Below are 15,901 nucleotides of genomic sequence, written 5' to 3' on the forward strand. Positions count from 1 at the left end.
GAAGAAAGCGGAGAATACAAAGAGCAGGAGTGGAGACCATCACTTTAAATACAGGGTCAAAAGAGGACATAGGCCATGTTTGGTAAAGACCGAGGGAGGAAGCCAGCCAAGCAGATATCCACAATGGTGCTCTTGTATAAGGGAGAGAAGAGAGGACCAGCTCAAGGTCAGGATGCCTGGTATATCAGAAGATTGGAAGATGAGCATCGTGCCTAGAGCTGTATGGGAAAGAGAAGTGGGGAACACACACAAGTACTGGGGGCCAGACTATATATGGAGATGTTGCCATGCAGTTTTGAGGATTTAGAGCATTTGACTCTGGTTCTGAGTAACTCAGGAAGTCCAGGAAGAGCAGCTTTAAACTTTTAATTCTTTAGCGCTCACCTTGGTTTCTCTGTTAAGAATAAACTTTTAAGGGGTTAAAGGTGAAAGCAGTTAGACCAACTAGAAAATACTATTAAGGGAGCCAAGAGACATGGCACACATGAAATGCTAACGTGGTGTGTCAGAGTGCTTGGCGGGTTTATTTCCAGCAACTCGCTGATCTAGATTCAGGCTGGTCGGAAAAGAGTGAAGGTGGCTTCAGGGTTACAAGGACGTACATTGTTTACTGAATGTGGAAGATGCGGATACGGCTTTGGTAGCAAGGTCTTGGAGAGGAGGTGCAGAGTCACGCGGAGCACTTGAACTTTCAGTATTTGATAAGCCTATTAGACGCTCGAGAAGAAATAATCATTATAGTTTACATATGAATCTGGAGTTTGGAGGAGATATTTAAACGTCTGAGTGTTTTGGTTTGGATGTATGTTTGTGCATCAAGTGCACACAGTATCCATGGAGACTAGAAGATGGTGTCAAACCTCCAGGAGTTAGGATTACAGACAGTTGTGAGCCACTACATGGGCTCTGGCAGCTGAACTCTGGTTCTCTGCAAGACCAAGTGCTCTATCTAACTGAGACATCTTTCTTTCTTTCTTTCTTTTTTCTTTTTGGTTCTTTTTTTCGGAGCTGGGGACCGAACCCAGGGCCTTTCGCTTCCTAGGCAAGCGCTCTACCACTGAGCTAAATCCCCAACCCCCCGAGACATCTTTCTAACCCCGTAATTGATTATAAAAATGTTGCTGTCATGCACGAGACATGGATAAGGTCATCAAAGCCCCAGTTTTGTTGCACTGGATCTGTGACTGAGTTCCCTTTCCACATGGGCACAACAGATCCCCTTTTCACACTCCTCTTCCTTCCCCCCCCTTTGAAGACTCCTGCTCTCACTGACTTCCTTATCTCAGATGCCCGCCTCAACCTTGGTGTCTGGATCTCATGATATCCTAGTGCAAGTACAGGATAAAGTCTAAGATGTCAGGATTAGTAAAGAGGCAAGGCTACTCAGAGCAGAGCGCCTGGACGGGTAGCTACTCCCCAATCCCACCCCAGCCCCAGGCAACTGTGAGCACTTCAAGTTTTTATTAAGATTCGAAGCGCTCGAGGGTTTTGAGCAGAGTGACACCTGTTCTTAAATAAACGGTGAGGGAGATTTATACTTTCTTAGTTTGAGCCTCTGTCAAACCAGGCAGGAGTCTTTACAATCCAGGAAGGAGCAATTTATTGCTGTATACTTTTGTCCATTTGTAATATCCATAGTTTTCAAATGCACTAGAAACCTGTTCAACACATAATACTTTCCATGGACAAATCAAATTTCAGATGATAACAACTGAAACTTTTAAAACATTTAATGTTAATATATTAGGTTGAAAATAAGTCTCTTGTTTGTGTATTCAAAAAAAACACAAAATTAATCTGTTAGCCTTAGTCTACATTCTGTTGCTCAGGGCTTGACACAAACCTATACTTTGTTGCAAGGCTTCCCTGGATACTGTCTATAAATGTCAGGAATCCAGTTTGGGCTGCTGGTTTTTCTTCCTGCTGGCCAACTTAGTCCTGCTGAATGAGGATGGGTACAAGACTGGAAGTGATAACGTTGTAAATACTGTCTCTCTGTTCTACAAATAGGAAGGGCAGTCCTGCATCTAAAGCCACTACAATGAGCGAAAATGTGAGTACTACTAAAGCATGTTTATTGAACAGGATATTTGGGGACTGTAGCAGGGAAGTGAAGCAAATATGTGAATATTGTGACCTCATCTTTAATACACTTTAGACTTCTGGTACATTAAAAGACCCAGGTAAATGTTAGGCTCCTTTCCATTTGGGTTGGGACGATGAAGATGTTTGATGTTTGCAGAGCAATTACTGGATGTCATTTTTATTGTATGATTTCTGTTGAGGGCGTTAGGCTCTAAACCTACATCCCTAATGCTACTGAGTCTGGCACTATTCTCAGCCATTCTTGCTAGATGAGGAAACTGAGGGACACGTTCTCACAGGCTAACACCGGCAAAGGTGGAGACTAGCCTGACCAGTAGATGGTTACCAGCATGTTATGTTATAGAACTTGCCTTTGGTTATGGATGGCTAGGGATATACAATATCATCTGCTACTGCAGAAAAAGAGCATTTCAAACCCCTTAAAAGGAAGTTATCATCTAGTTAGGATAACTCAGGACACATCATTTGGACTATTGGACTAGTTTTTGGTACTTTAATAGAGGTAGAACATCCAACATTCTCTGAGGTTTAAACCCTTTCCCAAGGAAGGACTCCCAGAATCCCTTAGTTCTTTAGGCATGGGATTCTCAGACATCTTAGAGCAGACCTCAGGTGTCCGTACTTTACACATTTAAGTGATTCCTACAGACAGTAGTATTTCACACCCTCTTACTGCTCTTTAACCTCCTGCCCCGTAAGTTATTTTAAAAATTGCCTACTTTATGATGTGACCGAACTCACCCTATTTAGTAGCTGACTATGCTGAGCACACTCTTTTTAAATTAGGGGACAAATATCACATCTTATTTTCTACAATTTACAGAGAAAGCCTTAAAGACTGGAATAATTCTGTCAAGCAGTAAAAGGGACATTGTCTGTGAATGTTTTTTCTCTCAGTTGCGCCCCTCAGTTGCACACACATCTCTAGTTCAGCTCTGCTTTTGGTAGGGTTTCCCAGCCACTGCTGTGCTGCCTGAGCCCGCAATGAACAGCAGCGGTGCATTAACTCCTAACAAGCCAACTTCCCCTGTCTCTAATGCCAGTCCCAGTTCTGTATTCTCAGCAAAGTTCAAGTTTCTTGGTTTTTAGCATTTACTGTCTGTAAGATTAGACTGGTACATACATACTGACTGTAACCTGAAGAATCTCGGTTCGATATTCATCAGATTTAATATCAATGTATTTAAACACAAGGAAGCATGTTAAATTTACACTTATTTTTTTTCCTTTCTTTTCTAGGATTTCAAGCACACAAAATCCTTTATAATTTAAAAGAATTCCACTTCTGAGATGCACCAAAACCACAGTTGTCACACAAGTTATTAAACTATTGTAAACCTCTGCTTTGTCTTACATTTGCAAAGAGACGGACGAAGAAACGAGAGTGGGAACTCATCATAACTGTTATGACCTCTAACTCACAAGAAATATTTTAAGCAAAGTGTTCTTGCCATCACTAAAATACAATTTGGGATCTTATGTCTGACCTAAAGTGAAATGTCTGAGGTTTTGAAATGCAAATGAATGTTAATTTTGGAGTTGACTAGATCATACTGACTGTAAAGCTAACCCAAGAGGCAGGAATATACTGTATGTGCTCTGGTGAGAATGGCTTACATGTTCAGGAAATACTCTAACGAATGGAAACCCTGTTCGCAAAATTCCTACCAGAATCCTCTTCTTACCTCTAAATAATCCGGGTTCCTTTGCCCTGTGTCTCTGTATCCCGTAGGGGAATCCCAGGGCTGGGCCTTCCGTCTAAGGGTTTGCACTTTATATTTTCTTTCACTTCTCAGAACCAAAAGCAACATGAAGGGAGCTGCTGCCGCCAATTCCTGAGACTCTTGGAGGGGCTCAGTGACCTGGACATCAGAATGCACTACTAGAACCTACACAGCTCCAGATCCTTTCTGTGCTTAAGTGGTGACCTTTTATCTGTCTCTAAAAGCAATTCTGAACTGGGCTAGCTCCTCCCTGGTGAAGATACAGGGTTCCCAGCCTGCTTAGGATGAACAGGAGCACAGGGGAGAGAAACATTTGCCCCATGAGTAAGAGGTGGATGAACAAGCTCACTTTGACTCTTGATCCAGTCAAGGCACAGGAGAAACCGTGGCTGAAATGAGACAGGGGTCTAATGTCTTCTGAACTGGTTATCCACAGAGGCCACCAACCAGCTAGTGTCAGATTAGATTCCCAGGGCTCAACAGAAAACCGGTCCTGCTGGGGGCTGGTTTACCCCTATTTAAAATAAAAAAAATGCAACTGAGGATGTCTAGCTCTGGGTAAATATGCACGAAAGGTCACTTACTTCCTTTACCGGCTTTGAACATGGTCACGTTGGCTTTCTACCCAAAGGGCAAAGCAAAGTCTCAGGATTCTCATCAAAAGCAAACGGGGTGAGTGGCCAGTGAGTACCTGGTAGTGATCTGGTCACCGGGGTGATGCCTACTGCCATACTGCTCCCCTTTAACTTTGTGGCCTTGAATCTTTCCTAATCAGTAGACACCTTCCCAAAGGGCTGACTTCTGTAAAGTGGCTCGGCCCTCAAGGTCAGATCCACACTTAACTGAGCCAGCAATCTACAAAGAACACCACAGTACATAATTCAGCCCACAGGGTTCTTGTTACAACCACTCATCTCTGTCACAACGTACAGTACAAGTGTGTCAGCGGTATAGGATTTGCCCACAGATCCAAGCTCCTCTCTCCTGGTAGCAAATGACAAAGAAACACTGTGGTGTACAAGAAATCAGGGTAAATGTTGCCTGTGCCGTGACTAAGAGATTTGCTTTGGTAGGAGGAGGCTGTCCTGCAGTGCCAAGCAGACGTACAACTCTCAAGGATGTCTCTTCAGGCCCACATAGCATCACAAGACCAACTGCGTCAATTTAAATAACACAAATCCACATTGCGAGAGGACAATTACGTAGTGCCTTACCTTCACTAATAGAAGAAAAGCTTCCTTTTAAGACACTGAAGCCTAAAGGTTCATTTTAAGCAGTGTAGACACCTAACAAAGTCTGTGCCAAACACCTATTATACATCCTTAACTACTGTATACAGCTAAGCACAAGTCGCTGTGTAGAGAATGCGCTCTTCTGCATAAAGGACCTGACTGTGCACACTAATCTCCTAGTTATTAAGTCTATCGGGAGTCACTGCCATGAAGACTTGTCCCTTTGCTGTTTTCTGAGACTTGAACTCTAACATTGTGTCAAAATTGAATTGTAGTTTCTAGAACATGTTGATTTTATTTTTCCACAGTGAAAGTTTGATAAGGGTCTAGAAATTATGAGAGCAAGTTTTAGTATCGTCGCTGTTGTAACTAGATTCAACTTATTTTTAGTCAGGGTAGGGGTTAACAGCTAAGTCTGGATGTTTATTTTTCAATACAACTTTACAAAGAACTTCCTTCATTCTACAACTCACTTTGTTTGATTAAAGTTCATGCTACAAAAATAGCTATGCACAGCTCAAGGTTTTAGTCCCCTTCAACAGAGGGGGGAAGTCACTCACCTATTGTTCAGTAAAACCCAGGAAACTCCTCCCTCCCTCACACCTGCACTTGTGAGGCAGCTCCAGCAGTTTCAAATCAAGGTCTCTCTGGTCTCTCAGCTTGGACACCTGCCAACTTGTGTTTTGTGTGTGTCAGAGGTTGAGGATAAGGGAGTGCAGGCCACTGTGAAGAGGAGCCTGTCGTTCTACAGTGGGTGACTGCTCGGCTTGGGTTTGCAGTGCAGTTACGGAGGAGCTGGGGTCTTTATGAATACAGCCACCTGATCCACAGCTCACACATTTTCTTCATTTTAAATTTTCCAGTTCTCTACATTCTCTTCATCCTCAGTAACCCTGGCTCACCCACCCACCTACCCCGGCCCCAAACTTATCTTTGTAAAACTTTAACATTTAAAAACAAAAGGATACAACAACTTTATACACAACCAATCCAGAACCTGCTCTCTTTTGTTGCCTTATTATTCACCAAACTGAACTGTTTGTTTTTACAATTTAGTCTGCCCTTTCCGATACATTTGTATTACATTCCTTAGATCGTTAGTCCTCACCACAAGCTATGGAAATCCTATTTACTCCTGACAAGTCAAATTCAGCTCTCGTGGGACAGCGTTCTCCCATTTCCTAGCAGTGAGTTTTGTCTCTCAAGTCCAATGGTATTTGGTTCTTTTGTGATATTTATTGATTTCTGTGTTACAGTACAGGGAGGTATGTATGTGTGACATCTCCACCAACCTGAAACCCTGAAAAAGACCCATGTTGTACAGGTCTTCATAAACCCTAAGGTGTTTAATGGCATCTGACATGAAAAAAGTTTCTAAAAACGCTGAATACCTGTGAAGCATAAAGAATGATTAAATGTAAGCATCTACTTAGAATATTAATAAAACATTGTATTCTGATACAACCCAGCTTATGTTCTATGAATTATTACTACATGAACTAAGGATGGACAAACATTATTTTCCCTTTTAGCAATTAGTTGTCCATTTCTATACAACTCATTTTTATGTATGGGTGGTTTGCCCATGTGGGTGCCCCTAGACATCAGAAGAGGGAATTAAACCCTGTGGAAATGGAGTTCCAGATGGTTGTAAGCTGCCATGTAAGTGCTGGGACTCAAACTCAAGGCCTCTGGAAGAGCAGGTTCCTGTCCATGGAGGTGTCTCTCCAGTCTTATCCACACAATTCTTGTCTTTTTCAACTTTTGTTTCTTGTTCAGTAAGATTTGGAACATTTTAGCTGTAATATAACTGGTGAGGAAATTTAAGGTGAACTATCATTGGTTGGTTATATTTTACCTCCTCAAATTTGAAAAATAAAAGCAGGGTTTCAATATGTAACCAGGCTGGCTTTGAACTCCCAATCCTCCTGTTTTCAAGTCCCAATTGCTGTGATTACTGGGACATGCTACTCTCATTTTATTCATTTTTAAACTGACTTTTCTTTCCAAAAAGTATTCATTGAATTGAATTCAAACCATTAAATCACCTGAAGTAACTGAAGATCTAAAATGTATCTTTCTAGATTTCAGGATAATACATACAAAAAAATAAGTTGTGTCCATGAAGACTGGTTTACACAGCAGTGTGTTAACAGGACTGTTCTGCTGCTCAGTGACTGAAGTGTTGCACCTTCCTAAAAATGATGACTGTACTGGGTATGAACATCTCTTTGTTACCTGAAGACAGTGCTACCTTGAGATTTCTAGTCTCTCCCTCCTGCAGGCCATAAAAGCTTAAGTGTGTATAGCTGTATTAGTGATGAGAAGAAATGGGGAGAGAGACATAAAAAACAGACTGAGAATAACTTGGTTAGAGACCTCACATGTATGAGGATTCTTATTCTTCAATTTGTCCCCAAGGTAGCTAAAGGTTTAATAAACAGACATTATCTCTTTAGAAGTCTAGCTTCCTTGAGCGCCACCTACAGTTGCTGAACCTTGATGTAAAAGTTCCTAATTTACCACATCCCCAGGAAATAACTGTTGGCTCTTTTACAGCTGGCCAAAAGACTGTTTTATACAGTCCATCTTTCAGGGCCTCTGCTTCCCAGCTGCTACCTCGCCCGAATCCATACATTCATATATATCCCACAGGCAAAAATGAGGGGTATCAGTTTGAGCCGACAGTGGTTAAGACACAACATACATCCCTGTACATATTAAGTTACAGATTTCCTAAGAAAGCAATCCTTGAAAACGACAAATACAGCATCCTTCCTTCCCAGCACACACGCCCTTAGGTGATACGTCCACTATTACAGAAGACAGCACTGCACTGGGAAGAATAGCTGGGGAGAAGACAACTGTATCCAATTTACCCAACATCTCCAGCTGGGTCATTCTACCAGAATGAAAAGATTTAGAAACGACAGACACAAAGCACTGCTAGGCACACACTGCCATCACCAAAGAACTGAAAGGACATTTGAGAACTGTGAAGTGAATGTTTATTTGAATTTTTTAGATTAATTGTACAACTAAGTCATGACAAATTACCACATGGTTTGTATGTTCCTCAGGACTGGGGTTTGTCGAGGACTTCAAATTTGGGATCTAAAAAGAGGAAACATTTCAGGCTTAGTCATACTGCAATAACAAGATTAGGTACCATGCTGAAATTTGCCAGTTTTAAGATTCTTTTTTTTTGTTTTTAAAAATGTGCAGAGAAACAGACCAATTGATAAACTTTCAACACCTTGTGTGAGTGGGGCTCTTTCTTAATCTGTGTTTATACATGTGCTGCATGGCTAGAGCAATCCAATGAGAAAGGCCTCCCAATTCATGAGCAGTGACCCAAGCTTTCCGTGCTTGTAGGAGCGTCACGTCAGCGTCACTTGCCTTCCAAACATCTCAAAACCTCTTAAGGATAAGTGACAGACATATTCTCCACCTACAATAACCCCCCAAATTTCATTTGTGACAAGACTCACCCTCAAAATTGAAGGTAGGAAACTTATCCATCTCTCCTTTACCATACATTTGTTTAAGCTTAAAAAGCTCTCTGTCCACCTCTTGCTGATATTCTGGGCCAGTATCAACAGGTCCTCCAGACGCCCTAGTGTATAAATAAACAAAGAAAACGAGTTTATGCACTAGTTAAAATGAAACCAACCAATCAATCAAAAAACCCAAAACTATTTTATCGTCCAGTCTTAATAAGGTACACATGTGGGGGAAAAGAAAAGGCTAGAAAAGTGACTTTTCTATTTGCATCTCAATTCAAATTATTTTAGAACAAGGTTTCAGAGATGAGGTAACTTCAAACAAATCTCTAACCCTCACGGTTTGTTAGCATCTAACAAACTAATCAGATTTTTCTCAAGATTTGAGCTGCAGTATATGGAAATTATGCAGTCCAGATTTAAAAAGAAAAGAAAAAAAAAAAAAAGAAAGAAAAAAACGCAAACCAATAAAACAAAAATTCCCCATCAAAACCCACTGGAGGCTTGCAATGTTAAGTCTGGGAGCTGCTAATAAAATGATCAAAGGGCTGGAGGGCTCCACGACTCAGAATACTTATTGCTCCTGCAAAGGATGCAGGCTCTGTTCTCATTACCCAGTGTGCTCACATTCTCCATTGACACCACTTCCAGGGGAACCTAATGCTCTTCTGACCTTCATAGCTACTGGGCATACATGTGGCACACTGACATGAACGCGTACATGTGTGCACACACACTGAGGCAAAACGTACAGGTTAAATAGGAGATATCAAGGGTTAATTATTACAAATACATGGCTTCTGAAGCAGTGTATTGTATACGTGTGTCAACAGCAGTGGTCGATGAGGATATCTAGTGACTTTATCTATTTCTATCTCACCACATCATTTTCCGAGACATGGCTTCCACTGAACTTGAGTCCATGAACTGGCTAAACTGGCTGGTCAGAAAGACCTCAGGAATAATGTCAGATAAGGCAAATGCTGCTGTGGCTATTGCATCTGGCTTTTTAAACTGGTACTGGGGATCCAAACTCTGGCCCCTCTTTATTATGCAGCAAGCACTTTACCAACTGGACCATCTTCCAGGTCCTCAAGACCTTTGATGACAGCATGCTTAGCTCCCTTACAGACTTCCAAAATAGTTATCTGGCATTGACACTTCAATCAAGGTGGGTGCAACCTCTGACGTCTGTCTTAGGGTTACTACTGTTAGGATGAAACGCCATAAGCGCAGTGTACTGCATACATGTGTCAATACAGCGTGGGGAGGAAAGGATTGATTTTGCTTTAAGTTTCCATATACTGTTCATCATCAGAGAATGTGAGAACAGGGACTCAGGCAGCTAGGAACCTGACAGCAGGAGCTGATGAAGTGGAAGGGTGCTGTTACTGTCTTATTTCACAAGGCTGGCTCAAACTGTTTTCTCATAGAGCACATGACTTGCAGCCCAGAGGTGTCCCCAACAATGGTCTAGACCCTTCCATATCAATTACCAATTTAGAAAATGCCCTGCAAGCTTGTCTATGGTCCTAACTTATGGACACAGTTCGTCAACTGCGGCCACCTCTTCTCTGATGACTCAAACCTGCATCTAACACCAGCAGAACACCAGCAGAACACTGTACCTGACACCATCATTTACAAAGTCAGTACTTAAAACTGTGCACACTCCTCCTATATCCTATTCCTCCGGGATCAAGTGTGTAATCCTCTAAACAAATGTGGAGCTTCCTAGCTTGTATACCTTACCCAGCATCATTTTTCTACAAGATACCCCTCCTACTCCCATTTACCTGCCCAGTCTTTAAAACAACTATTTTTAACCCGTTATAGAGTCCTAGGGGTGTCTTCCAAAGGTAACTAAAAACAAGCAAATTCTTAGTAAATTCTTTCTTTCTTTTTTTTTTTTTTTTAACACTGGGGAGATGATTTATAGCTGCTCAAGAGACTCTCAAAAGGGCAGAATGACCCACGCACTACCTTCAAAGCCTAACATGAACTTTTCCGAAATGCCTTTCGAATTGTCTCCAGTTAGGAGTGTTTATTCCTTTCAACTCTCCAAGCACTCACCCCACACCTCACAAATTACCTTATATTTGTTAATAAGCTTTCTACTTCTATCAGATTTTAAGACACTGCATTTTGAAAAAGAACACGGCCCATATCAGTTAACCATCAAGTTCCTTGTAAAGGACAGGTGACCAAACAAAAGAATTATAAACTGACGGGTATTATTTTCCCAAGATTTAGGGGTTAAATCAAATAATAGATATATTGCACATTCACCTCAAATATGTAGTTTGCAGTCTTGCTTTCCCATGTCTTATTTCATGCCACTTTAAGTCTTTTGATAGATCACCATGGAAACAGTCTTAAAGAGAAAAATGCTATTTACATGCATCCCTCAAATCATATCCCAGAGAAGCTGAAAACGAGGTGAAATACTGACTGACTGTATGCCTTGTCGGCGAATCAGGGTTAATTTATGATGTTAAACTAATCAATGTCTAAAGTATTTAATTTTCTTAAATAGCTACTAAATGATTTCAAGATCCTGCGTTCTTCTGTGACTTATCTCATTGTAATGACATAATTGTGCTTATACTTCAAATGACAATAGACCTACTGGAATTGTCCCCTGGAGCCTTTAAAAAGAAGATACAGTTAGGACTTATGTCTTGAAATTTAGATGTCTGAACATTTATAGTCACAATGTGCTTTGTCATCTACCCACTTACAGTCGCTTTGCTTTGTACTCTCTTATCTTGTCCAAGAAGAGTTTCTGTACAGGATCAAGTTCCTTATTAAACGCCACAGCTGTAACACCAATGTTCCTCCTCAAATGCACAGAGACTGCTGACCGAAGGACAGAGGAGAGCCTGAAGATCCTCTGAACAGTCATGGTTGAGTCTGTGGTACTAAAGAAGCATCAGAAATTAATGTGCTTTCCATAAAACACCTTAAATACATCATGTGCTGAGGACCTAATTCTAAGAATTAGGTTACAGCACTGAATTACACCAGACTTCAAGCTACGTTTGGCCAGTCATGTAACCCTTCCATTACAAGGCCTTTCCTTCTTACCAAGAGGCCCTGGGACCTAGGAATAGCTGAGAGTTCTACCAGAGTTAAAAGCAAAGGGAAAACACATCGTATGGGGTAGTGCTTTTTTCTCCCATGATCTTAATCTCGGAGCTGAGGAAACAGTGAGGTGAGGCTGTTTAAGAACACTGCTTGTCACCAGCAGGAAAAGACAAATTGCTTCTGCTGTGCCAGTTTCCATGACCTCTCTCTCGAAGGGACAAAGAGAGTCAAGACAGTTGTCTTAGCCAGGAATGAGAGGTTGGAAGTTCCCACTTCATAGGCTCACAGGAAGGAAAACAGCTTTGCCTGCTAACAACTCAGGATCCTAGCCACTTAACACTGTAACCAGTCAACTTCCAAAAGAAACAGCAAAGCAGCTACAAGGCCAAGTGAGCCTTGCAGTGACAGAGAGATTAGATGATACAGGCTCATCAGAGAAGGAGTTTACTGAGGGTCAAAATCAAAAGTTGAAACACTGAGCTGAAAGCCTCTCTATTCCTCATCCCCTTGAAGCTAAAACAAATACTTTTGTAGCTCAAAACATTGATAAATACATTAAAGGAGAGGATAATTCTCATTGAGACCTGAGTAAAATAGGAATTTAAAGATCAAAATCAAAAGAATTCCAAGTTACAAAAATATATCCAAGCAGAATCTAAAAGGAAGAGATAGATAGGCTGAAACTTAGACAAAAAAATCTCTTCCCATCTAGACTTAGCTTAAAAAATGAAAGGGCTCACCACACCCTAGTGAGGTAACAGCAGAAGAGCCACGCTGCACGCAATAGCTTTGTAACAGTTCATCAGACAGTAAGTGCACCCTGGAAATAAAAATGCCCCCTCTCCCACCGCACATCTATAGTAACAGTTGTGCTATAGCACTTACAGTGTCTTACTTCTCAGAGTGTCAGTGACAAAGGGCCCCTCAAACCCCTGAGGAAATCATGCTCTGCCAACATGCTCCCACACTCTCACCAAGTATCTACCTGCCTGCTGACACCTTACTTCTGCTGAGAGAACCATAGCAGTGAGTATACTGCTACTAGTTCATATTAATAGAGAAAGTATACACAAAAATTTAAAAATCTTTATTATGGGGCTGGAGAGATGGCTCAGCGGTTAAGACTGCTCTTCCAGAGGTCCTGAGTTCAATTCCCAGCAACCACATGGTGGCTCACAACCATCTGTAAAGAGATCTGATGCCCTCTGCTGGTGTATCTGAAGACAGCTACAGTGTACTTATATATAATAAATGAATAAATCTTTAAAAAAATCTTTATTACGTTAATTTGACAAAGTAATTTGTCTTGAATTTAGTAACATCAACAATTCCCAGAATAGTGGTGGAACCTGTGAGATCTGCTCTGTCTTGTTTTTAAAGTCAGAGCTGGCATCAAGCTTATGATGCCAGCACTCGGGAAGCAGACTCAGGCAAACCTTTGGGGCTTACTTGACAACCGAGTCTTTCTTTGCAAGACCTTGGATACTGAGTGGCCCTGTCTCAAAAAGCAATGTGCACAGTACCCGAAGATTAACTGCAAAGGCTTACTCTGGCCATCGGAGAAACCCATGCAGTGTCCACATATATATGCAAACCCAAATAAACACATACAGATGGATGGACAGATGGATAGATAGGTGGATAGAAGGAAGGAAGGAAATGCATAGAGGGATAGAGGGGTTTGAGCTGTCCTTTACCACTAATAGTTCAAGAATCATTAACTATAAGCCAGCTGACTAGCACATGGTTATTAAATATATGTGAAGGGAGAGAGTGTAATTTTCTCTCTCAGGGCATATTTGTTGTCTGAAGATAATTTTGCCTGCCCTGAATAAGTTGAATGAAGGTGGCCTATAGTGGGTAGAGAGTGTGCCCCGATAGGGTACACTGCTATACTTACTCCCTACAACATGAAAAACATCAACCCCCTTCTCCTCATTTCGAAGAGGTATCTAATCTCTAAGTGTCAATAGCACCAACTTCAACAAACCTGGAGGAACATTTAGTACTGCTGGGAAAATCAAATAAGCAGTGAGTTTTCATCCACTAATCAGGATAAAATCAAAACATTTGAAGAAATCAATGTGTCACTCATAATCTACCAGAGAATTATACAGGTGAAAGAGCTACAGGCAAATAAATAAGACTTTATAAACAGAAAACATCGCCCAACTCATTCTGGAAATCTAGGCACACACTTAAGACATATCAGTAAGGTAGCAATACTTCTTTAGCCCTAAAAATATTGCAAAATACTTCCATACTGCCCACGTAGGAAATACTCTCTAAAGTGTGAGGGGAAAGTGATTTTTCACTCTTGCTTAAAGATGATTAAAAAAATATGTCTAAAAGAGGTCATTGTTTACCTAACATTCTACGTCAACCTGCTTCCAATCTAACTGCAAGACCGTCATTTCTTTACAAGACGGGCAAGATAATTTTCACTTTCAAAAATGCATCATCAAAACAATGATTTCCAATTCGAATTTCTAATTTATCTTATTACTCCAAACATACGTGTAATTGTCCAAACAATGAACAAATACTCTCTTACCAAAACTATTTGTTGCTTCTTCTTTACTGCCTTTCACTTTTTCAAATTAAATAGAGAATGTTACCTGTTCACTATCACACAGAAGCCAAATGTCATCATAAGTGTAAAACACTATCTGTGACAAATTCTGTATTCAATTAATATCCGGTGCTAGCTAGCTGCTTGTTAGGGGTCTGACATTAAAAATATTGCGGGGAAGCGTGGGGGAAAAAAATCAAAGTTTAAACCCAGAGGAGAAGCCTTGTGAAGAAGCATGGCTCTTTGACTGACCAGCCCAGCCAAAGGCTAGTCCTTTTGCTGCCTGTGAATATCTAATCATAAAGTCAATCAACAAAGCTGTTTAAGCACCATAGTTTCTAGACTGGAGACAAACTTTTAGGATGTCACCATTGCCCTTTTCTGTCTTAGTTGGCCACGACCTGCTCATGCATAATTCACAAGTTTCTCTGCCCTGACCTTGGGTTGCCCCAGGCGAGGCATACACCCCGCCTTTTTTTTTTTTTTTTTTTTTTTGCCGTTCAAGAGCCCTGTTCTGCTCTCAAAAGGGTATTAACGGTCTTATTTATTGGGCGCAAAGCAAACTTTAATACCCAGCAGGGCGGAGGTCACCTGTGACCCCAGGCCAGGCCATAAAGGTGCCAAGGACACAGGGCTGCTCTCTACTACTAGGGCAGAGGTGATGGGCTGCCCTTGCCTCGTGAAGAAACCCAGAATCGCAGTCCCAAGAGGCCAACCTAGCCTAGTTACCCTCCCAGTCACCTTGCACTGAGTCCCGAGCTGCCAGAGTCACCGCCGCCGCCACCGTTCTACTTCCGGCCCTGGCTCCGCCTACACACGCCTACCCGCCATCGCAATGCACTATGGGCCACCGCTTCAGTCGTTCGACGCTCACCGGACAGGAAGCGCCTCGAAGAGAGTCTGCGACCGGACGCCTCTAGGTGAGACAGAAGCCAAACAGGAGGAGGAAGTGGAGGGTAAGTGCTTCCGGGTCCCTCAGCTAAGACTCCGCCATCTTTCCTACACTTAACTTCACCCTCTTTTCCCTCTTGGAAACACTGCACTGTACGCATGCGTGCTTTGGCCTGTCCCCTAATTCAAGCTCCCTACGGAGTCAACGTCCTGATCCTTGGGGTTGGGGAGGTGGATGTAATGTGGGGTAAAACGAGCGCGTAAAACAAAGCGGCTTGGGGCGTTTGTGCCTCGCGAGCCCCCGTTGTCACGGGCGTTCGTGTCGCGCAGCCTGCTGGGAGTTGTAGTTCCAGGCCCAGGGGTGCCTGGGAGGCGGGAGAGGGGCTGGGGTTCCTTAGCGCCGATTCCGCGGGAAGGGCCCCGGGGCCTCACACTGCTACTCGCGGGACCGGCGCGTCTTACCCAGAGAGACGCTGTACCTGGAGCCCGCGCCGCCGCCGTTCCCAGCCGGCTCTGGAGCGCGGGCGAGGGCCACGGGGCGGATTCCGGAGCTGGTGAGTGCGGCTGCGGGCTGGCGGGGAGCGCGGGCCCGCGCGGCCGGCCTGGTTCCGGGGCTTTCCCCCGCCGCAGCCCCCCCGCGGCCGCCTCTGTGTTTTGTTTCCGCTGGTCCCCGGCGCTGTGACTCCCATTTCCGTTCGTGGAGACTTGAGGGAGCCGGGTGGGGAGGGGCGGGAGAGGCTGTGCGGGGAGCCGAGGGGAGGGGCGCGGGAAGCGGCGTGGCCGGGG

At 42.8% G+C, this 15,901-nt stretch overlaps 3 protein-coding genes across 10 annotated transcripts in view; 2 read left to right on the top strand and 1 right to left on the bottom strand.

The window, feature by feature from the left end:
* Jam2 (junctional adhesion molecule 2) overlaps window positions 1-6,526 on the top strand; it is a 50,231-nt gene extending 43,705 nt beyond the window's left edge. For both annotated transcript variants that reach the window (XM_039088608.2, NM_001034004.1), the window contains 2 exons: window positions 2,011-2,053; window positions 3,346-6,526. In XM_039088608.2, the coding sequence (XP_038944536.1) occupies window positions 2,011-2,053; window positions 3,346-3,378 (76 nt within the window). In that variant the 3' untranslated portion in view covers window positions 3,379-6,526. The remainder of the gene's footprint in view (window positions 1-2,010; window positions 2,054-3,345) is intronic.
* Window positions 6,527-8,053: 1,527 nt separating this feature from the next.
* Window positions 8,054-15,730, bottom strand: Atp5pf (ATP synthase peripheral stalk subunit F6). 4 transcript variants are annotated; one of them, XM_017598085.3, is made up of 5 exons: window positions 15,595-15,730; window positions 15,099-15,140; window positions 11,307-11,486; window positions 8,554-8,678; window positions 8,054-8,176 (listed from the first exon to the last, which is right to left on the bottom strand). In XM_017598085.3, the coding sequence occupies exons 3-5, from the start codon at window positions 11,468-11,470 to the stop codon at window positions 8,139-8,141; spliced, it is 327 nt and encodes a 108-aa protein (XP_017453574.1). In that variant the 5' UTR covers window positions 11,471-11,486; window positions 15,099-15,140; window positions 15,595-15,730; the 3' UTR covers window positions 8,054-8,138. The 4 variants fall into 4 exon arrangements, with proteins under 4 accessions (XP_017453574.1, XP_017453575.2, XP_008766825.1 ...); XM_017598086.3 differs by lacking the exon at window positions 15,595-15,730 and having other exon boundaries at window positions 11,307-11,478; window positions 15,099-15,276; XM_008768603.3 differs by lacking the exon at window positions 15,595-15,730 and having other exon boundaries at window positions 11,307-11,478; window positions 14,966-15,106.
* Window positions 15,049-15,901, top strand: part of Gabpa (GA binding protein transcription factor subunit alpha) — a 29,021-nt gene continuing 28,168 nt past the window's right edge. For 2 of the 4 annotated variants that reach the window (XM_063270664.1, XM_063270667.1), the window contains exon 1: window positions 15,049-15,180. The gene's annotated coding sequence lies outside the window, so the exon portion shown is untranslated. Of the gene's footprint in view, window positions 15,181-15,272; window positions 15,670-15,901 lie in introns of those variants that run through there. The other 2 variants (NM_001108841.1, XM_063270666.1) reach the window with 2 other exon arrangements.

The sequence above is a fragment of the Rattus norvegicus genome, chromosome 11 (genome assembly GCF_036323735.1).
Source record: "Rattus norvegicus strain BN/NHsdMcwi chromosome 11, GRCr8, whole genome shotgun sequence".
Classification (NCBI taxonomy): Eukaryota; Metazoa; Chordata; class Mammalia; order Rodentia; family Muridae; genus Rattus; species Rattus norvegicus.